Here is a 23,040-nt window from a genome sequence, read left to right as displayed (position 1 = left end):
GTAGATTGTGGCATAAGGAGCTGAAGGAAAAAGCACAGATAGGACAGTCATTGGTAAATAAACAGCAGAGATGAGTGGATACATTCTTGAGGACAAATAGCAGATCAATATGTTTAGTCAATTAGATGTCTACAAATGAAAAAAAAAAAAAAAAATAGGTTCACTTTTCCTTTAAAGAAAAAACAAATTAGGAACTGCTCAGTAGTTTAGCCCTGTTACATTTTGCATTATGTTGGAAGGAATACCTGAATCCTTTTCTCTTCCTCCTCCCTCTTTTTGCGCTCTTCCTCTTCCTGTTTTCTTTTTACCTCAATCTCAGCTTTGCTACAAACATCAATGAAGACAAATAATGATAAGAAAACAAGTAATGGCAAGCTATACTATGCTTAAAAATGTAAATCCTACACATTCTTGGGTACACCCATACGCACACAATAATGTCAAAAACAAAATTTGATTGAAGGTACCATATACAGTATACTCACAGTCGCCTGTCATTTTCCTCTTTCCTACGCAGTTCCTCTTCTGCCTCATGTCTCTTTCTCTCCCGCTCCATCTCTTCATGAATACGACGTAAGCGTTCAGCCTCTTCCTCCTCCTTCTTCCTCTTTTGTAGGGCACTGAGGAGCTGACCCGAGCTCTTCACAAGTGCATCATATTCTTTCTCTATCTGATCACGGGACATTATAGTATTCTGGAAAATAAAAGATAAACTATTAAAAATACATTCAGACCAATAAGATGTGCGGGTAAAAAAAAAAAGGCTATTGTAAAAAAAAAAAAAAAGTGAACCACAAAACAGCAATCACTACGAGGAAGCAACTTCTATAATTTATTTTGTTCAATATTCTGTTGTTTTCCCATACCAAATAAAAATAGTAAATGAAAAATACAAATCTTGACTCTGCAAACAACTGTCGTCAGTATTGGAAAGATCCACTGCAGAGAATTCCTGCATTAACAAATAGCATATTATTGAAGATCAGTTAAATCTTACAGAAGTAGATACCTTGGAAATTAAAACAGCTCAATAAAAAGGTAATGCACTTTTTTTTCTTCAAGTTTATCCTTCGGCTAGCCCTGGAATTCTTCCCAGCCAACCTGCTTGCTGAAAGGCTCATTTATGGCAATGATCGTCTACTGTTCTATCCCGTTAGCTCACAAGGAACAGAAGGGCAAAACACACATAATTGCCAACTTTTTTTTTTTACAAATAGTCTGCTATGGTTGCAAGTAATTCTGGGCATAGCAGTTTTATACACTATGAGAATCACATATGTCTTACGGACATGGTTTTGTACATTTTACAAACCATTTTCTATCTAAATATTTCTAGCCAATTAAAATAGATTTGTGATCGAATGAAAAAAAAAATAAACAAGCTGTAAGAAGTTTACCTACATTCTGCTAAATATTTTGTCTGTTACTTTAATATATATTAATAACCTTAGGGGGTGATTCAATTAGTCCATTGTGATGTGCAACTGCAGGCACTTCTGGTTATTACAGTAGATAAAACCTATTATTTTATTTGCATCTCTATGGGCAACTATTAGCAAGGTTTCTCTATTTTAACAAACCGAGAAAATTTAATCTGCTCCTTACTTGCACTTATAAATAAGTCTCAATATTTTCTATTTTATTTCCCATCCGTGCTTTAATGGCTTTCAATCTAAGTACCCCAAGCACTCAAGGCAAGAACTAAAACAAGACTTTGGTCGACTTTACATAAGACAATAAAATCTACTGTAGTTCTGTTTCTTTAAATAATATTTATCCCTCTCAACCACCTGGCAACTGTGCTCTGCCTAATTCTCCAATCTAACGAATGTCAATCATATATCTCAGTGGAACCCAAGCAGGAAGTGGTATTTAATTTATAGCCATGATACAATAAGTGTAGGGATATGGGGAGTTCTTAACGTAGTTGGAGTAGTGGCTTGATATAAAAATGGTGGGGTGGGGTTTGAGGTGAATCATTTAATGGTTGGTGGGAATTAATCATTTATGTTTATTTGAAGGGTCTTGGTAGAGGCCTCCTACCTCTGTCTAAAGTCTTAGCTTGCTGGTCATGCCCACATTGGAGCAGGTCCATAAAGAGGGATATGTGAGCAGTGCAGCTGCCCAGGATGGAAGGCCAAATTAGTGGCACTGTCGATACCCTGTGACACATGTATTCAGCTTGCAGGGTGTGTGAAATGGATTACCCTGCAGCATAGAGAGCCAAGGCAGATGTGCCAGTCTCTCAGCTTCTTTCTGGCCCTGGTACATGTATACAGGGTACTTTCTCATGGGGGTGTCAGGAGAAATCCTGCATTTGCTACTGGCTCTTGTGTAGGAATCATTTGGTGTTACCTTTGATCTAAAGATGGTCATCAAGGTGTTAGCTATTGATAATTCATGCCTGTGCATACACAAGGATTGTGGATTGCGGCTGCGCATGCCCAGTACTGAAAAGCAATGGGATTTTACCATCCAACCTCGCCATTGATGATAAAACTATTTGGGTGTAAACCACCAATGGTCAATGGCCATGCCCACATGGTGTCACATGCTGGATGAAAGATCATCAAAATGCACCTATGATACAAAGGGGTATGGGTCGTTGGGTAGACACAACTTAGGTCGACAGTCATTAGGTCGACCATGGAAGGTCGACATGCATTAGGTCAACAGGGACAATAGGTCGACATGGTCATTAGGTCGGCATGTACTAGGTCTATGGGTCAAAAGGTCATCATGGGTTTTTTTGACTTTTTTTGGCATAATTTTCTTCGTAAAGTGACGGGGAACCCCAATTAGTGCACCGTGTCCCCTCGCTTGGCTCACTTCACTCGCCATGCTTCGGGCAAGGTTATCGTTCCAATAGTAGTCCACGTGGATCGTTAAGTATGAAAAAATACAAAAAAAAAAAAAGGTGAAAAACTCACGTCGACCTAGTACATGTCAACCTAATGACCATGTCGACCTAATACATGTCGACCTTCAGTGGTCAACCTAATGACTGTCGACCTAAGCTGTGTCGACCTAACGTCTGTATCCCATACAAAGGAACTGATATAAAGAACTTGCAACCCCTATAAAGCAGTACAACTTAGAATGTGAGCCAATTGTAAAACACAACGGAATTTGCTGCGCTGTATAAGAAACTGATGATAAATAAATGTAAACCTAGATTTGACTGATGTAGGCAGAGGGAAGAATGGTAGTGTCAGACTGCAGTCTATCACTGGACTCAATAGCTTTATAAAACTACCGTATATACTCGATTATAAGCCGACTTTTTCAGCACGTTTTTTTTGTGCTGAAAAAGCCACCTCGGCTTATAATCGAGTCAGCGTTCGGAGGGACACGGAGAGCGCAGCTCTCCTGTGTCCCTCCTGCATCTCCGGCGGTGTGTGTGTTAAAGGAAGTGCACAAACCGGCACTTCCTTTAACACACGCCGCTGCCGCCGGAGACGCAGGAGGGACACAGGAGAGCTGCGCACTGCACTCTCCATGTCCCTCCTTCAGAAGACAGCGCGGGAGCGACGGAGGGTAAGTATCTAGCACTGTGGGGCACATCTGGCACTGTGGGGCACATCAGGCACATCTGGCACTGTGGGGCACATCTGGCACTGTGGGGCACATCATGCACATCTGGCACTGTGGGGCACATCAGGCACATCTGGCACTGTGGGGCACATCAGGCACTGTGGGGCACATCTGGCACTGTGGGGCACATCTGGCACTGTGGGGCACATCAGGCACATCTGGCACTGTGGGGCATATCAGGCACATCTGGCACTGTGGGGCATATCAGGCACATCTGGCACTGTGGGGCATATCAGGCACATCTGGCACTGTGGGGCATATCAGGCACATCTGGCACTGTGGGGCATATCTGGCACTGTGGAGCATATCTGGCACTGTGGGGCATATCTGGCACTGTGGGGCATATCTGGCACTGTGGGGCATATCTGGCATTGTGGGGGTATATCTGGCAGTATGAGGGCATATCTGGCACTGAGGGCTGTGTACGGCTAGAGCTGCATTTCCCACCCTAGGCTTATACTCGAGTCAATAAGTTTTCCCAGGTTTTTGGGGTAAAATTAGGTGCCTCGGCTTATATTCGGGTCGACTTATACTCGAGTATATACGGTACTTATTTTTTAAACATATGCAAGAGCAACTATTCTTGGTATTTTAAAAACGTTTGGTGGAGGATTTAGTTTCTGAAACTTGTGTCTTCTGTTAGTGTAATCTAGAAAGGTAAAGAAATGACTGCAGCATGTGCACTGAAAGTAATGACTGCACTATGGATGGGCACAAACCACAAAGGAAGAAAGAAAAATGTAGGAAGCAATACAGAGAACATTGTAATGCAGAAACAAACATAGGGATCAATCAAATTAGGAAAGAGGCGGGTGTTTTCCAGGTGAAGTGGCAATCATTTAACATGTGTCACCACATCTAGAATAGCTCAGTGCAATTTGCAAACTAGAAAAAAAAACAATATATTAACTTTCATTAAAACAGAGACGCAAAACTGGTTATGCAACACAGGTGGGACAAGAGGCAGAAGTTGATCAACTTCCTTTTACACCGCTGATGGATTACGGATGGGATTAGCTGATTAGTAATAACAATCTAGCATTACAACAAATTGCATGTATGCAAGTCAGTGTTGGTGTTAATGCTGCTCAATTGAATTGAGGAAAACAAGCACAGCTGTTAAAGTGATCTGCCAGCAGCTTCTCTTGCAGCTGTGTAAAGGATAACTACGTCTTACATTCCATAAATCCTCATCTGGCACGCTAGATATGTCTCCACAATGTATTACCAGAATCCAGGCGTATAGCACTGAAATTATGTGTAGTCATATCTGGTGGCGAAAAAACAAAAACTGATGAATTGCTACTCACTGATTACCAACCTGTGTCTCGTTATCTATGATCATCGAGTTGGCAGTCTAATGATGAGCAATCGTTTTTTTTTTTTTCGTTCAGAGCAGAGCTGGCCAAACCAGTCCTCGAGATCTACCAACAGTTCACATTTTCCAGACCACCTGGCTGGTGCACAGGTGTAGTCATTACTAATTAAGATGGGCTGCATTCATTCCTAACTGATAATTCTACAGATCTCCAGGAGGCCTGGAAAACATGAACTGTTGGTAGATCTCGAGGACCGGTTTGGCCAGCCATGGTTTAGAGCAGAGGTTCTCAAACTCGGTCCTCGGGGGCCCACACAGTGCATGTTTTGCAGGTCTCCTCACAGAATCGCAAGTGAAATAATTAGCTCCACCTGTGGACCTTTTAAAATGTGTCAGTGAGTAATTAATACACCTGTGCACCTGCTGGGTTACCTGCAAAACATGCACTGTGTGGGCTCCCGAGGACCGAGTTTGAGAACCTCTGGTTTAGAGCAAACTCTCTGAGTGTAAGATGTTTAGGTTGTTACAGGCCAACACCTGACATTTAATACTTAATTCTAACAGACACACAGATTGCTATACTCAAGATGGGTTAGACATATAAGTACATAAGCACAGTTCCAACATGTTCAACCTTACAGAAATTCTAAAAGTGAAACAAAATCGTTAGTGTGACAGTTGGCAATTTAGACTCTGAAGTGTAAATAAAGGTCCTGGCCCCCAAATTTACAATTGGATAAACATAAACACATTAAATAAAAATTGGCTGTATATCTTAGCTGTCTCTTTCTTTTATAAAATAGAAAAAAAAAAAAACAACAACACAGTAGAAAATGGTTCAGAACATAACCCTATTTTATGATTACTTAAAGATATCAAATGTTGTAAGTAAGGCATTCAATACACTTTTAAGTTCTGTTTATGAATTTGCTACCACCACCTTATGTGGTAATACATATCACCTCTACTCTTACAGTAAAGAACCCTTCATGTGCCAATTGTAATATCTCCTTTCTACTGTTTCAAACGAATTACAACTTGCCCACCAGTATGGTCCTTAATAGGAAAAATAGGATTTGAATTACCTACCAGTAAATCCTTTTCTCATAGTCCGTAGAGGATACTGAAGTTCCATTTAGTACCATGGGGTATAGACGGGTCCACTAGGAGCATGGGCACTTTAAGAATTTGATAGTGTGGACTGGCTCCTCCCTCTATGCCCCTCCTACCAGACTCAGTCTAGGAAAATGTGCCCGATGAGACGGACATACTTTGAGAGAAGGATAGATAAAGATAGTGGTGAGATTCCAAACCAGCATACACAAACAAAAGAAAGCTATGCTAATCCAACTTTAACCTGGAACAGCAACAGCTGAACCAATACTTAACCAAGTAACAGTGCAGGAAGAACGAAGCACCGGGCGGGCGCCCAGTATCCTCTACGGACTACGAGAAAAAGATTTACCAGTAGGTAATTAAAATCCTATTTTCTCTTATGTCATAGAGGATACTGGGGTTCCATTTAGTACCACGGGGATGTACCAAAGCTCCCAAACTGGGTGGGAGAGTGCTGAGGTTCCTGCAGTACTGATTGATCAAACTGAAGGTCCTCAGAGGCCAAAGTATCGAACTTGTAGAACTTAGCAAACGTGTTCGTACCAGACCAAGTAGCAGCTCGGCAGAGCTGTAAAGCCGAGACACCCCGGGCAGCCGCCCAGGAAGAACCCACCTACCTAGTAGAGTGGGCCTGTACAGATTTTGGAACCGGCAAACCTGCCATGGAATAAGCATGCTGGATAGTGAGCCTGATCCAGCGTGCAATTGCCTGCTTTGAAGCAGAACACACAATTTTATTGGGATCATATAGAACGAACAGCGAGTCGGATTTCCTGTGACGAGCTGTCCTCTTTACATATAGCTTTAAAGCCCTCACAACATCCAAAAGACTTTGAAGTTGCGAAAGTGTCGGTGATAACCGGAACCACAGTAGGTTGGTTGATGTGAAACGCAGACACCACTTTCGGAAGAAATTGCTGACGAGTTCTGAGTTTAGCTCTGTCCTCATGGAAAATTAAAAAGGGGCTCTTGTGAGACAAAGCCCCCAGCTCCGACACACATCTTGCTGAAGCCAAGGCCAACAGTGCGACTGTCTTCCACATAAGATATTTTACATCGACCTCCTGTAATGGTTCAAACCAGTCCGATTGGAGGAACTGCAGCACCAAATTGAGATCCCAAGGTGCTGAGGGAGGAACAAAGGGAGGTTGGATGCGCAGAACACCTTTCAAAAACGTCTGGACCTCAGGGAGAGAAGCCAATTGTTTTTGAAAGAAAATGGACAAGGCCGAAATCTGGACTTTTATGGAGCCCAGACGTAGGCCCACATCCACACCTGCCTGCAGAAAAAGCAGGAAACGTCCCAGGTGAAATTCCACCACAGAATAAGTTCTGCTCTCACACCAAGAGACGTATTTCTTCCAAATACGGTGGTAATGTTTAGACTTTACCCCCTTCCTAGCTTGGATTATAGTCGGGATAACTTTGTTAGGGATCCCTCTTCTGGCTAGAATCAGCCGTTCAACTTCCATGCCGTCAAACGTAGCCACGTTAAGTCCTGATAGACGAACGGGCCCTGTTGCAGAAGATCCTCGCGAAGAGGTAAAGGCCACGGATCTTCGAGGAGCATCTCCAGAATGTCCGCATACCAGGCACTTCTTGGCCAGTCCGGAGCAATGAGTATTGCTTGAACCTTTTCCCTTTGTATTCTTTTGAGAATTCTTGGGATCAGAGGAAGTGGAGGCAACACGTACACCATCTGATAAACCCTTGGAGTCGTCAGAGCGTCTACCGCCACTGCCTGTGGGTCTCTCGACCTGGAACAATACCGCTTGAGCTTCTTGTTGAGATGAGAGGCCACCATCTCAATTTGTGGCCATCCCCACCGATGTGTCAAGCACCTGAACACTTCAGGGTGAAGGCTCCACTCCCCCGGGTGCAGGTTGTATCTGCTGTGGAAGTCTGCTTCCCAGTTGTCTACTCCCAGAATGAAACCCGCTGACAAAACCATAGCGTTTTTTTCTGCCCAGAAGGGAATTCTTGACACTTCTGACATTGCCGCTCTGCTTTTCGTTCCGCCCTGTCAGTTTATGTACGTCACTGCCGTAACATTGTCCGATTGGACCTGAATGGCCCGATCATGAAGAAGATAAGAGGCCTGCAGAAGGGCGTTGTATATGGTCCTGAGTTCCAGAATGTTGATTGGAAGGATTACTTCCTGACTTGACCATCTTCCTTAAAACTGCACCCCCTGGGTGACTGCTCCCCAACATCTGAGGCTTGCGTCCGTGGTTAACAGGATCCAGTACTGAATTCCGAACCTCCGACCCTCGACGAGGTGAGAAATCTGTAGCCACCACAGAAGGGAGATCCTGGCTTTTGGCGCCAGACAGATCCTCTGGTGCATGTGAAGATGCGATCCGGACCATTTGTCCAACAGATCGAGCTGGAAGGGTCTCGCGTGAAAACTTCCGTATTGAAGTGCCACAATTTTCCCCAGAAGGTGAATGCATAGATGCACAGATAACCGGGTTGGCTTCAGGACATCCCAACCATCGACTGGATTACCAATGCCTTTTCCGATGTAAGGTACAATTTCTGCGACTCTGTGTCCAGTATCATTCCCAGGAATTGGAGCCTCCGTGTTGGCTCTAGGTGAGATTTCGGAAGGTTCAGAATGCACCTGTGATCCTGAAGAAGTTTGGTTGAGAGACCAATGCTGCCCAGCAACCTCTCCCTGGACCGCGCCTTTATCAGAAGATCGTCCAGGTACGTAATTATGTTCAGTCCCTGCTTGTGGAGTAAAGTGATGTTCTGCCATCACTTTGGTGAACACCATCGATGCAGTGGAGAGACTTCCTGCAGTGCAAAGCGTAGATAAGCCTGATGAGGCGGCCAGATCGGAATGTGAAGGTACGCATCCTTGATATCCAGAGACACTAGGAATTCCCCTTCCTCCAGACCTGAGATCACTGCTCTCAGAGACTCCATCTTAAACTTGAACACTCTTAAGAACGGGTTCAAGGACTTGAGGTTCAGAATTGGTCGTACCGAACCATCCAGTTTCGGTACTATAAACAAGTTGGAATAGTACCCCTTGTTGTGCAGATGAGGTGGAACTGGAACAATGACTTGAATCTGTACCAGTTTTTGGATGGCCTGCTGTAAAGTTATACTTGCCTCTTGTGAAGCTGGTAAGCCTGATTTGAAGAATCTGTGAGGTGGGAGCTCTTGGAACTCCAGTCTGTAGCCCTGGAAAATAAGATCTATGACCCAGGTATCCCAGCACGAACTTGATCAGATGTGACTGAAGAATTTTAGTCGGGCTCCCTCCTGACAGCCCTCCAGACATCGCGGTCCATCGTCATGCTGAAGGCTTTCAGGAAGCAGAGCCTGAGCTCTGTTACTGAGCACCTGCATTTGCTGGTTTGTGTGGTTTACCTCTTGCGCCTCTGGATGCTGTAGAAGTACATAAGGATTTTCCCTTAAACTTGGCTGTCTGAAAGGACTGTAAATTTGAAGCTGAATAAGCTTTCCTGGCTGGGGGAGCTGCGGAAGGAAGATACGTAGACGTACCCGCAGTAGCTTTGGAGATCCATTTGTCTAGTTCATATCCAAACAATGCCTCTCCTGTGAATGGTAGGTCTTCCACACCTTTCCTGGAGTCCGCATCAGCAGTCCACTGGCGTAGCCACAAGCCCCTGCGTGCTGACACTGCCATAGTGGTGGTGCGTGCATTAAGCAAACCAATCTCTTTTATGGCTTCCACCATAAAGTTTGCAGAGTCCTACATATGCTGTAGGAGTAAAACAACATCCCCCCTAGACAAGGAATCTAACCCCTCAATTAGGTTACCTGACCATTTAGGAATGGTTTTTGTGATCGACGCACATGCAATAGTAGGCCTCTGGGCTACCCCAGCAGCTGTGTACAATGATTTGAGTGTAGTCTCAATTTTACGATCAGTCGTATCTTTTAGGAAGGCTGCACCAGGGACAGGCAATACAATTTTAAGTGACAGGCTAGAGACTGATGAGTCCACTATCGGTGGATTTTCCAATTTTTTCCTATCCTCCAGAGGAAAAGGAAAAGATGAGAGCAACTTTTTAGGGATTTGAAATTTATGAGGATTAACCCACGGTTCTTCAAACAGGGTATTCAATTCCTTTGACACTGGAAAAGTGACTGAGGACTTCTTTTTTACATTAAAATAAGATTCCTCACACTCCACTGACACCTTATCAGGAATTTGCAGAACCTCTCTGATAGCCTCTATTCCCTGTGACAAAGTAGCATCCCCCCCCCCCCCCCCTCCAAATCCACCTCACCCTCCTCCATGTCTAACCCATCAAAGTCAGACTGCAGGATATAAGCCATAGATCGTTTTTGCGGACAAACGGGCGGGGATTGAGAAGCTGGTTTGGGGACTGGGTCTCTATTCATAAACTCATCCACAGTCTGTCTTAAGTATTGCGTCTCTTTCTCATTGCGGGATAGCTTTGTAGAAATATTTCAGATCATTCCCTTAATGGAATTAACCCACTCCGGTTCAGCTCCGCTATTCTGGGAAGGTGCACTGCCCTGAGTACCCAGTAGTGAGCCCCCTGGTGAAGAGGAACACTCCGCTGCACAAGAAACACACTCTTTGCCTGACATAATGTAAATGTGACAGCACACACACACAGGAAAAGGTTAAGCACAATTAACCCACAAAGAGCCCTTCAAGGAGACACAGAGTTATTTGGAGCCAGCCCCCACCGCGCCCTTATCGCTAATGCCAACCTTAGCCGGGTCGCAGACTAAGTACCCTGATAGGGGACTTAGTGCACTAATAAATTGCTTCCCCCCTGCTATGACCCCCCGATACCGCTGAGGTAATCTGGGGTCTCTCCGGAGGAGCTGCTCGTCCTTGTCAGTCAGCGTCTGTGTCCACTGCAGAGGGAAAATGGCGCTGGTGAGCTGCTGGATCCACTCATAGTGAAGGCCCCGCCCCTTCAATGGCGTGCAGTCTTCCCGCTTTTTTTTTTAATACTGGCTGAGGTAATCTGATGCTTAAAATGGAGAGAATACAGTTTTAAGGCTGTTTTTGCCAGTGTGGGTACTGTGTACAGTGTACTGAGACGCAGCTGTGTACTGCATCTGGAGACGCATTCCGACCCGGTTAGAAGCCGTGTGTCTCCGTACCCTCATGCCACCATAATGGCGGGCGACCCGCTAGCCATGACACCATTCTTCAGTCTTCAGGGGTGGCGGCGTGCTGCGGGAATGTACGCTCGCAGTGGTGGGGCTTGTGAATAGTTCCCTTAGGAGCTCAGTGTCCTGTCAGCGGGGAACGGGACCATTAACCCTTCAACAGGTTGGGCCATTCCCCCCCTAAGTCCCACGAAGCAGGCAGGCTGGTGCCAACCAGCCCTGCCTGAAAATAACAGGACATCACACGCAGCCGCTCAAAAAAAAAAAAACAAATAGGCAGACCGCCTGACAGCGCAGCCAGGGTCAACCTTAGTTCTGATGCGTCCACAATCTAATTGTGGATGCATCGTGAGGCGGAGCAACACATACTGGGCGGCCTTGTACTATGCTGGGCAGCCTCCAGCATGTGAGGAGATGAACGCAGATCTGTCTGCGTATGCAGCGATCTGCGTTCATCTCTGAATAAGGTCCATAGTTGCTTTAGCATTCTGTCTGCAGTTTATTCACAGTAGGCGTTGCGTTTACATTACATACCTCTCAGTATCTAAATAATGATCAGCCTGTGGAATATTAGGTGTTATTTACTATACACAAGGTAACCCAACTCAACAGGAACATCTGCAAATAATATTCTAATTTCAAAGGCACGCTGAAAAGGTTTTCCTCTCATCCTCCAAACTAACATGTGGTGTCAGACTGCTAAAATCTTGCACTCACTTTAAATCTTCTTTAACAATTAATAAATGTAATAAAATGTCCTTACACAAGTTACTCTCATACAAGTTTTGATTGACTGGGGAAAGCTTTCTGCAATGAACCCACAGTGACAGCTTGTCAGGCTGTCCCAGGCACCCTCACCAGCATGAATCATTCCAAGCACAGTAGGCATATTATCTGTGATGAGGCTTTCTGAGAGCATCATTGAAATGTACATCTTTTTACACAATTACAGACTGCAAGTAGCTTGCCAGAGAATCTGAGGCAGAAAGTGTGAAAAACACTAATTTATTTCCTTCCTCATGTAAGTCTATTTGCATAATTACATTTTTAGCAGACAGAACATACAGCATCAGGAGCAAAGAACAGAAATGCTGTCACCTCACCTTTATCTTAGCCAGGAGGGCATCAATGGACGACTCCAAGTCCTTCACCTGTTTGCTCATCTCCGGTTTCCCTTCTTTCAAAGCATTAACAACTTCATTGAATTTGACGAGTCTGGTTTTCAGTGTTCTCACATTCCTCATGCCGTCAATTCTGTAAACAAAATGTCACATTAGGATTCTGAAGGTACAGAGCAGACTAGTAGTGTATGTGTACTAACATAAATAGTACATTTTGCCTTTGATCTCCTCCAAGATACTGAAATATTTTACAGGGACTAGTAAATACACTCAAACTAGGTATGATGTTCAAGAATCAGAACAGTAGTGGTTTCAGATAGCTTTATTAACCATTTTCATTTTAAATTTACCATATACAGATGTGTCCACATATATCTATCCTCAAATCATAGAATTTGACAGCAAATAAGAACAACTTGTCCCATCTAATCTGCCCTTAACAGACTTACACACTAGGGTTCGTTTTTTGTTGGGAGACAATTGACCTACGAGTATATTTTTGGATTGTTGGAGGAAACCCACACAAGCACGGGGAGAATACACAAACTCCACACAGTAACAGCTGTAGTGGGAATAGAACCTATGACCTCAGTGCTGTGAGGCAGTAATGCTAACCATTACACCGTCCCTGTTGCCCGTGAAGAAACTCTTCTGTATGCTAGCTGGGACTCGAACCTGGGTTGCAAGAACAGGAATCTTACATGAAACTCCAACACTACTAGCAGACTCAAGTGAAAGACATTCTTCTATGCCAGAGGTTCTCAAACTCGGTCCTCAGGACCCCACACAGTGCATGTTTTGCAGGTAACCCAGCAGGTGCACAGGTGTATTAATTACTCACTGACACATTTTAAAAGGTCCACAGGTGGAGCTAATTATTTCACTTGCGATTCTGTGAGGAGACCTGCAAAACATGCACCGTGTGGGGTCCTGAGGACCGAGTTTGAGAACCTCTGTTATATGCGTTAGCTGGAAATCAAACCCGGCTCGCAATAATAGTAATCTTACATGATACCCCTACACTCCTAGCCAAACAGCCCCACTTAGCATGCCACAGAATATATGTGAAATATGACTTTTCCTTAAATAGGACTCTTTTCAGATTAATATACAAAATGTGGCAAGAAACTTTGGGCCTAATTCAGGGCTGTGTTTTTTTCTGCCCTGCGATCACATAGTCGCCGCTTACAAGGAGAGGGTTAAATCGCTGTTCAAGTGTGCGATCGCATGTGTAGCAGAGGTGCACAAACTGATTTTGTGCGGTCTCTGCACAGCTCAGAACTTACTCTTCCCGTGCGACTGATTCCTGCTGATTGGGGCCGGAGCGGACATCAGGCACCCTCCCTGAAAACGCCTGAACTCGCCTGCGTTTTTCCGGACACTCCTAGAAAATGGTCAGTTGCCACCCACAAACGGCCTCTTCCTGTCAATCATCTTACCAACGCCCGTGCGTTCGGATTTTTCGCACCATCCCATCGCTAGGCACCGATGCCTGTCGCTGTTGTGCAACGCGCCGGCGCATTGCGAAGCATGCGCAGTTCAGATCTGATCGCCCACTGTGAGAAAACGAACAGCAGCGATCAGAACTGAATTAGGTCCTTTATCTCCCTGAGAGAACTGCATAAGATTTATTTACTGGGAACTATTCTCCATTAGATAGTGGCGAGCTTCACACCAGCTCACACACAAGGCAAACCAAGCTAACTAGCTTGAAACATCAGCAATGGCTGAACAATATTACTTAACCAAGTAACAACAGTACTTAACCAAGAACTAAGCAGTACTGAACTAAGTAACCACTGCAGGTTCACAAAGCGCTGGGCGAGCGCCCAGCATCCTCTACGGCCTACGAGAAAAGGATTTACCGGTAGGTAATTAAAATCCTATTTTCTCTTACGTCCTAGAGGATGCTGGCATCCACACTAGTACCATGGGGATGTACCAAAGCTCCCAGAATGGGAGGGAGAGCATGGAGGCTCCTGCAGAACTGATTGACCAAACTTCAGGTCCTCAGCGGCCAAAGTATCGAACTTGTAGAACCTTGCAAACGTGTTCGACCCAGACCAAGTAAAGCCGAGACACCCCGGGCAGCCGCCCAGGAAGAACCCACTTTACGAGTAGAGTAGGCCTTACTAGACGTAGCACACGGCAATCCTGCCGTAGAATACGCATGCTGGATAGTGAACCTGATCCAGCATGAGATCGTCTGCTCAGAAGCAGGACACCCAAGTTTCTTGGTTCTTGGGATTATACAGGACAAACAGAGAGTCCAATTTTCAGTGACGAGCAGTCCTCTTCACGTAGATTTTCAGAGCCCTTACAACATCCAAGGACTTTCATGAAATTGAGGAGTCAGTAGCAACTGGCACCATAATAGGTTGGTTGACATGAAATGAAGACACAACCTTCAGAAGGAACTGCTGACGTGTCCGGAGTTCAGCTCCATCTTCATGGAAGATCAAGTAGGGGCTCTTACAAGACAAAGCACCCAACTCCGACACACGTCTAGCAGATGCTAAGGCCAACAAAATGACAGCCTTCCACGTGAGAAATTTGACCTCAACCTCCTGTAGAGGCTCAAACTAATTCGATTGGAGGAACTGTAATACCACGTTAAGATCCCAGGGCGACATAGGCGGCACAAAGGGAGGCTGGATGTGCTGAACCCCTGTCAGAAAAGTCTGAACCTCAGGGAGGGAAGCAAACTGTTTCTGGAAGAAAATGTATAGGGCCGAAATCTGGACCTTTACGGATCCCAACCTCAGCCCAATATCCACACCTGCTTGCAGGAAGAGGAGAAACCATCCCAGTTGAAACTCCACCGTAGGAAACTTCTTGGACTCACACCAAGAGACATATTTTTTCCAAATACGATGGTAATGTTTAGACATTACTCCTTTCCTAGCCTGTACCAGGGTAGGAATAACCTTGTTCGGAATGCCCTTCCGAGCTAATATCTGGCGTTCAACCTCCATGCCGTTAAACGTAGCTGTGGAAAGTCTTGATAAGCTAACGGCCCATGCTGCAGCAGGTTCTCCCGAAGAGGAAGAGGCCTCGGCTCTTCTGGCAGAAGATCCGCATACCAAGTCCTTCTTGGCCAGTCCGGAGCAATGAGGATCGCCTGAACTCTTGTTCTTCTTATGAGTTTTAGAACTCTTGGAATTAGTGGAAGTGGAGGAAACATGTACACCGACTGGAACACCCACGGAGTCAGTAGGGCGTCCACCGCCACGGCTTGCGGGTCCCTCGACCTGGAACAATACAGCCGAAGCTTCTTGTTGAGACAAGAGATCATCATGTCTATTTGAGGTACACTCCAAAGATCTGTTACCTCCGTGAACACCTCCGGATGGAGTCTCCACTCTCCTGGATGGAGATCGTGTCTGCTGAGGAAGTCCGCTTCCCAGTTGTCTACTACCGGAATGAAGATTGCTGACAGCGCCAACGCGTGTTTTTCTGCCCAGAGGATGATTCTTGTTACCTCTACCATTTCAGCTCTGCTCTTCATTCCGCCCTGTTGGTTTATGTAAGCCACTGTGATTACATTGTCCGACTGCACTTGAATGGCTCGATCTCGTAGAAGATGGGCCGCTTGTAGAAGACTGTTGTAGAACGGCTCTTAGTTCCAGAATGTTTATTGGAAGGCTGGATTCCAGGCTTGACCACCGTCCTTAGAAGGTTTCCCCCTGAGTGACTGCGCCCCATACCTGGAGACTTGCATCCATGGTTAGGACACAGTCCTGAACCCCCCGAACCTGCGGCCCTCCAAAAGGTGAGGTAGTTGCAGCCGCCAGAGGAGTGAAATCCTGGCTTTTGGCGACAGATGTATTCTCTGGTGCATGAGTAGATGAGATACCAACCATTTGTCCAGGAGATCCAGTTGGAAGGGCCGAGCATGAAACCTTACATACTGTAGAGCCTCGTAAGGGGCCACCATCTTCCCCAGAAGGCGAATGCACTGATGAACCGAAACCCGGGCTGGCTTCAGGACATCCTGGACCATTGTTTGTATCACCAACGCTTTCTCCTCCATGAGAAACACCCTCTGCACTTCCGTGTCAAGGATCATTCCCAGAAAAGACAACCTCCTGGTCAGCTCCAAATGTGATTTTGGAAGATGCAGGATCCAACCGTGTTCCCTGAGCAGATGGGTCGTGAGAACAATGGACTGCAACAACTTTTCCCTGGACGATGCCTTTAGCAGCAGATAGTCCATGGGATTATGTTCACCCTCTGTCTGCGGAGGAGAACCATCATCTCAGCCATCACCTTGGTGAACACCCTCGGTGCTCCAGAGAGGCCGAATGGCAGTACCTGGAGTTGATAGTGACTGTCTAACAGTGCAAATCTGAGATAAGCCTGGTGAGGCGGCCAAATCGGAATGTGGAGGTACGCATCCTTGATATCCAGGGATACCAGAAACTCTCCCTCCTCCAGACCTGTAATCACTGCTCTGAGAGACTCTATTTTGAATTTGAACACCCTCAGATAAGGGTTCAACGATTTCAAGTTCAAAATTGGTTTGACCGAACCATCCGGTTTCGGTACCACGAAAAGGTTTGACTAATAACCCTTGTTTTGCATACGAGGTGGAACGGAGACAATGACCTGTGACTTTTCAAATTTTAGGATGGCTTCTGTAGGCTAGCCCTGTCAGTCAGCAAAGCTGGCAAGCCTGATTTGAAGAATCGGTGAGGCGGGAGTTCTTGAAACTCCAGTCTGTACCCCTGGGACACAATATCCTGTACCCAGGGATCCAGGCCGGATGACACCCAGACGTGGCTAAAATGTCTGAGTCTTGGACCCACCAGCCCGTCCTCCAGGCTTTGAGGTCCACCGTCATGCTGAGGATTTTGAGGAACCAGAAGCAGGTCACTGGTCCTGGGAGCCTGAGGGTGCAGGATTTTGGATTTTGCCCGACCACCTCTAAAGAAAGTGGTAGAAGGCTTGGGCTTTTTTGTCTTAGCGGTCCGAAAAGGACTGCTGCACAGCTGAAGAAAATTGTTTGTTTCTTCGTAGAAAGAGTAGCAGAGGGAAAAAAAGGTGACTTACCCGTGGAAATCCCCGCATCCAACGCTTCCCCAAATAGAGCCTGACCTGTGTAGGGTAGGTTCTCCACACTTCTCCTGGATTCCGCGTATTTGCGTAGCCAGAGTCCCCTGCGAGATGATACCGACATGGAGGATATCCGTGCAGTCAACGTACCCAGGTATTTCATGGATTCCACCACGAACCCCGCAGAAACCTGTATGTTACATAAAAACAATTCAATGTCACTATTATCCATTGTATCCAAATCCTCTAGTAATGTGCCTGACCACTTTACTATGGCTTTAGAAATCCATGCACAGGCAATAGTGGGCCTTAAGGCCACTCCTGAAGCAGTGTATATGGATTTGAGCGTAGTGTCAATCTTACGATCAGCCGGTTCTTTCAACGCGGTAGAACCAGGGACAGGTAAAACCACCTGTTTAGACAGTCTGGAGACAGATGTCCCATTTTTCCCTATCTTCCTCAGGGAAGGGAAAAGCAACCAGAACTCTTTTTGGGATCTGGAATTTTTTCTCCGGGTTTCCCCAGGATTTTATCAAATATAGCGCTTAATTCTTTAGACACGGGAAAGGTTAGCAGGGCTTTATTATTATCAGTGAAGTAAGCCTCCTCAACCTGCTCAGGTGTAGTGTCATTAATGTTTAATACATCTTTGATGGCCTCATCATGAGCTGCACCCCCCTTTGCAAGGGATGCCACCCCCCACAGCACATCCCCATCACTGTCTGAAGTATCAGAAGTGGTATCCGTGTCATCTTGCATAATTTGGGCAAGTGCACGTTTCTGTGGGAACATGCTAGGGGATTTTGCAGGAATAGGGACAGAGCCTGACCAAACTGCCCTAGACTTCTTCAACACCTGAGTTTCAGTCTCAGTATTAGCTTCAACAATAGGGATCTGAGACAAAACATTACAATCCTGTGTACATGGAATGGATCCCTCCTGAGAGGAAACATCTTCTGCAGCATATGACACAGAGTTCCTAGATATGGCTATGTGAGATAGTAAACACCCACACACAGGGAAATGTCAGACACAGTTTCCCCCCAAGGATGCCACAGAGAGACACACACTGCTCAAAAAAATAAAGGGAACACTTAAACAACACAATGTAACTCCAAGTCAATCACACTTCTGTGAAATCAAACTGTCCACTTAGGAAGCAACACTGATTGACAATCAATTTCACATGCTGTTGTGCAAATGGAATAGGCAACAGGTGGAAATTATAGGCAATTAGCAAGACACCCCCAATAAAGGAGTTGTTCTGCAGGTGGTGACCACAGACCACTTCTCAGCTCCTATGCATTCTGGCTGATGTTTTGGTCACTTTTGAAAGCTGGCGGTGCTTTCACTCTAGTGGTAGCATGAGACGGAGCCTACAACCCACACAAGTGGCTCAGGTAGTGCAGCTCATCCAGGATGGCACATCAATGAGAGCTGTGGCAAGAAGGTTTGCTGTGTCTATCAGCGTAGTGTCCAGAGCATGAGGCGCTACCAGGAGACAGGCCAGTACATCAGGAGACGTGGAGGAGGCCATAGGAGGGCAACAACCCAGCAGCAGGACCGCTACCGCCGTCTTTGTGCAAGGAGGAACAGGAGGAGCACTGCCAGAGCCCTGCAAAATGACCTCCAGCAAGCCACAAATGTGCATGTGTCTACTCAAACGATCAGAAACAGACTCCATGAGGGTGGTATGAGGGCCCGACGTCCACAGATGGGGGTTGTGCTTACAGCCCAACATCGTGCAGGACATTTGGCATTTGCCAGAGAACACCAAGATTGGCAAATTCGCCACTGGCGCCCTGTGCTCTTCACAGATTAAAGCAGGTTCTCACTGAGCACGTGACAGACGTGACAGAGTCTGGAGACGCCAAGGAGAACATTCTGCTGCCTGCAACATCCTCCAGCATGACCGGTTTGGCAGTGGGTCAGTAATGGTGTGGGGTGGCATTTCTTTGGGGGGCAGCACAGCCCTCCATGTGCTCGCCAGAGGTAGCCAGACTGCCATTAGGTACCGAGATGAGATCCTCAGACCCCTTGTGAGACCATATGCTGGTGCGGTTGGCCCTGGGTTCCTCCTAATGCAAGACAATGCTAGACCTCATGTGGCTGGAGTGTGTCAGCAGTTCCTGCAAGACGAAGGCATTGATGCTATGGACTGGCCCGCCCGTTCCCCAGACCTTAATCCAATTGAGCACATCTGGGACATCATGTCTCGCTCCATCCACCAACGCCACGTTGCACCACAGACTGTCCAGGAGTTGGCGGATGCTTTAGACCAGGTCTGGGAGGAGATCCCTCAGGAGACCATCTGCCACCTCATCAGGAGCATGCCAAGGCATTGTTGGGAGGTCATACAGGCACATGGAGGCCACACACACTACTGAGCCTCATTTTGACTTGTTTTAAGGACATTACATCAAAGTTGGATCAGCCTGTAGTGTGTTTTTCCACTTTAATTTTGAGTGCGACTCCAAATCCAGACCTCCATGGGTTAATAAATTTGATTTCCATTGATAATTTTTGTGTGATTTTGTTGCCAGCACATTCAGCTATGTAAAGAACAAAGTATTTAATAAGAATATTTCATTAATTCAGATCTAGGATGTGTTGTTTTAGTGTTCCCTTTATTTTTTTGAGCAGTGTATGTATATATATTGTCTGATTGAATCAGAACCGGTTTTCTCCGAAGCAATTCCTCCGCTTGACGTAGGGCGTTGTATATGGCCCTCAACTCCAGGACATTGATGTGGAGACAAGACTCTAGGCTTGACCAGAGACCTTGGAAATTTCTTCCCAGTGTCACTGCTCCCCAGCCTCGGAGGTTTGCGTCCGTGGTCACCAGGACCCAGTCCTGAATGCCGAACCTGCGACCTTCTAGTAGGTGAGCACTGTTCAGCCACCACAGGAGAGATACCCTGGTCCCGGGAGACAGGGTGATCCTTTGATGCATTTGTAAATGGGACCCGGACCACTTGTCCAGGAGGTCCCATTGAAAAGTCCTCGCATAGAACCTGCCGAAAGGGATGGCCTCGTAGGAAGCCACCATCTTCCCCAGGACCCGCGTGCAATGATGCACTGAAACCTTTTTTTGGTTTTAATAGGTTCCTGACCATGGCTATGAGTTCATGAACCTTTTCGATCGGAAGAAAAACCTTTTTCTGGTCTGTGTCTAGAATCAGCCCCAAAAAGGTCAGACGCATTGTAGGGACTAGCTTGGGACTTCGGTATATTGAGAATCCAGCCGTGTATCTGCAACATCTTCATGGACAGAGACACGCTGTCCAGCAACCTCTCCCGAGATCTCGCCTTTATGAGGAGATCGTCCAAGTATGGGATAATTGTGACCCCCTGCCTGCGCAGGAGCACCATCATTTCCGCCATTACCTTGGTGAAAATTCTCGGGGCCGTGGAAAGCCCAAACTGCAACGTCTGAAATTGGTAGTGACAGTCCTGCACTGCAAATCTCAGGAACGCCTGATGCGGGGGGAATATCGGAACATGAAGGTAAGCATCCTTTATGTCCAGGGACACCATCCAATCCCCTCCCCCTCCAGGCTGGCAATGACCGACCTGAGTGATTCCATTTGGAACTTGAATCTCTTCAAGTACAGGTTCAGAGATTTCAGGTTTAAAATGGGTCTGACCGAACCGTCCGGTTTCGGGACCACAAACAGGGTTGAGTAATATCCCTCTCCTTGCTGGAGATGAGGAACTGTGACAATCACCTGTTGAATATACAATTTTTGGATAGCTGCCAACACTAGCTCCCTCTCTGACGGGGAAGCCGGCAGAGCCGATTTGAAAAATCGGCGAGGAGGCAAGTCTTCGAATTCCAGCCTGTATCCCTGAGAAACAATCTCTAATGCTCAGGGATCCACCTGCGAGCGAACCCAGATGTGGCTGAAAAACCGAAGACGAGCCCCCACCAGATCTGCCTCCCCTCGGAAAGCCCCAGCGTCATGTGGTGGACTTTGCAGACGCAGGGGAGGACTTCTGCTCTTGGGAACTAGCTGTGTGCAGCTTTTTTCCCCTGCCTTTCCCTCTGGCAACAAAGGATGATCCACGTACCTTCTTGATTTTATTGGAACGAAAGGACTGCATTTGATAATGAGGTGCCTTTTTTGTATGCTGCGGGGGGACATAAGGTAAGAAATTTGACTTACCAGCCGTAGCGACAAGATCCGAGAGGCCGTCTCCAAACAACTCCACCCCTTTGTAAGGCAAGGACTCCATATGCCGCTTTGAATCGGCATCTCCCGTCCACTGTCGGGTCCACAAGAGCCGCCTAGCAGAAATAAACATAGCATTTATTCTGGAGCTTAATAAAGAAATGTCTCTCTTAGCATCCCTCATATACAAGGCAGCATCTCTGATATGCTCTATGGTCATTTGAATGGCGTCCCTATCTAAGGTGTCAATTTCCGTAGATAAGGAATCTGCCCATGCCACAACCACACTACAAACCCAGGCCGACACCATAGCCGGTCGAGCAATAGTACCGGAATGATTGTAAATGTGCTTTAAGGTAATTTCCTGCCTGCGATCAGCAGGTTTCTTGAGGGAAGCCGTATCCTGAGAAGGCAGTGCCACCTTTTTGGACAAATGTGTCAACGCCTTGTCAACTTTTGGCGAAGATTCCCAGCGTATCCTATCAGTTTGTGGAAAAGGATACGCCATGAGAATCCTTTTGGAAACTTGTGGTCTCCTATCCGGAGATTCCCAAGCCTTTTCGCACAAGTCACTTAATTCAAATGAGGATGAAAAAGTGACTTCAGGCTTTTTCCCTTTATACATGTGTACCCTCGTGTCAGGGACAGGGGGTTCCTCAGTAATATGCAAAACCTCTTTAATGGCAATAACCATGTACCGTATACCCTTAGCCACCTTCGGCTGTAATTTTTCATCTTAATAGTCGACACCAGAATCAGTATCTGTGTCGGTATCTGTGTCATCGATCTGGGATATGGTGCGCTTCTGAGACCTCGAAGGACCTGGCGCCCCAGGGACAGGCATGAACTGGCTACCTGACTGATCCCTAGCTTCTGCCTTGTCTAATCTTTTATGCAATAGATTGACATTTGCATTCAAGACATTCAGCATATCCACCCATTCCGGTGTCGGCATTGCCGACGGCGACCTGACATTCAAGCACTCCCCCTCCACATTAAGCGAGCCTTCCTCGTCAAACATGTCGACACACGCGTACCGACACACTTCACACACACACAGGAACCCCTTTCCTGAAGACAGTATCCCTGTCAAGGCCCTTTGGAGAGACAGAGAGAGAGTATGCCAGCACACACCCCAGCGCAATAACCCTGGAGACCAATACAAAATGTTTTTCCCCAGCAGCGCTGTATAATATGTAAACCGCCAATTATGTGCCCCCCTCTCTTTTAAGCACCCTTTCACCGTGTGTAAGCAGGGGAGAGTCCGGGGAGCTTCCTCTCAGCAGTGCTGTGGAGAGAAAATGGCGCTGGTAAGTGCTGAGGGAGAAGCCCCGCCCCCTCGGCGGCGGGCTTCTGTCCCGCTCAAACTTAGTAAAATGTGGCGGGGGCTCTTTTATATACATGTACAGAGCCCACCTGTACATGTATATAGTCTTTTTGCCATGCAGAGGTTTATATTGCTGCCCAGGGCGCCCCCCCCCCTGCGCCCTGCACCCTTACAGTGACCGGAGTATGTGAGGTGTATGGGAGC

The 23,040-nt window shown here is 46.4% G+C and overlaps 1 protein-coding gene across 9 annotated transcripts in view; it reads right to left on the bottom strand.

Moving 5' to 3' along the window:
- The window catches only part of MYO6 (myosin VI), a 449,562-nt gene that overhangs the window by 54,659 nt on the left and 371,863 nt on the right, over window positions 1-23,040 (bottom strand). For all 9 annotated transcript variants that reach the window (XM_063916839.1, XM_063916841.1, XM_063916842.1 and 6 more), the window contains exons 25-27: window positions 12,265-12,415; window positions 486-694; window positions 246-324 (exon numbers count right to left, since the gene is read on the bottom strand). In XM_063916839.1, coding sequence (XP_063772909.1) covers window positions 246-324; window positions 486-694; window positions 12,265-12,415 — 439 coding nt within the window. The remainder of the gene's footprint in view (window positions 1-245; window positions 325-485; window positions 695-12,264; window positions 12,416-23,040) is intronic.

This window comes from Pseudophryne corroboree, chromosome 4 (assembly GCF_028390025.1).
Source record: "Pseudophryne corroboree isolate aPseCor3 chromosome 4, aPseCor3.hap2, whole genome shotgun sequence".
In the NCBI taxonomy this organism is placed as follows: domain Eukaryota; kingdom Metazoa; phylum Chordata; class Amphibia; order Anura; family Myobatrachidae; genus Pseudophryne; species Pseudophryne corroboree.
This window is presented reverse-complemented; position numbering and strand designations above follow the sequence as displayed.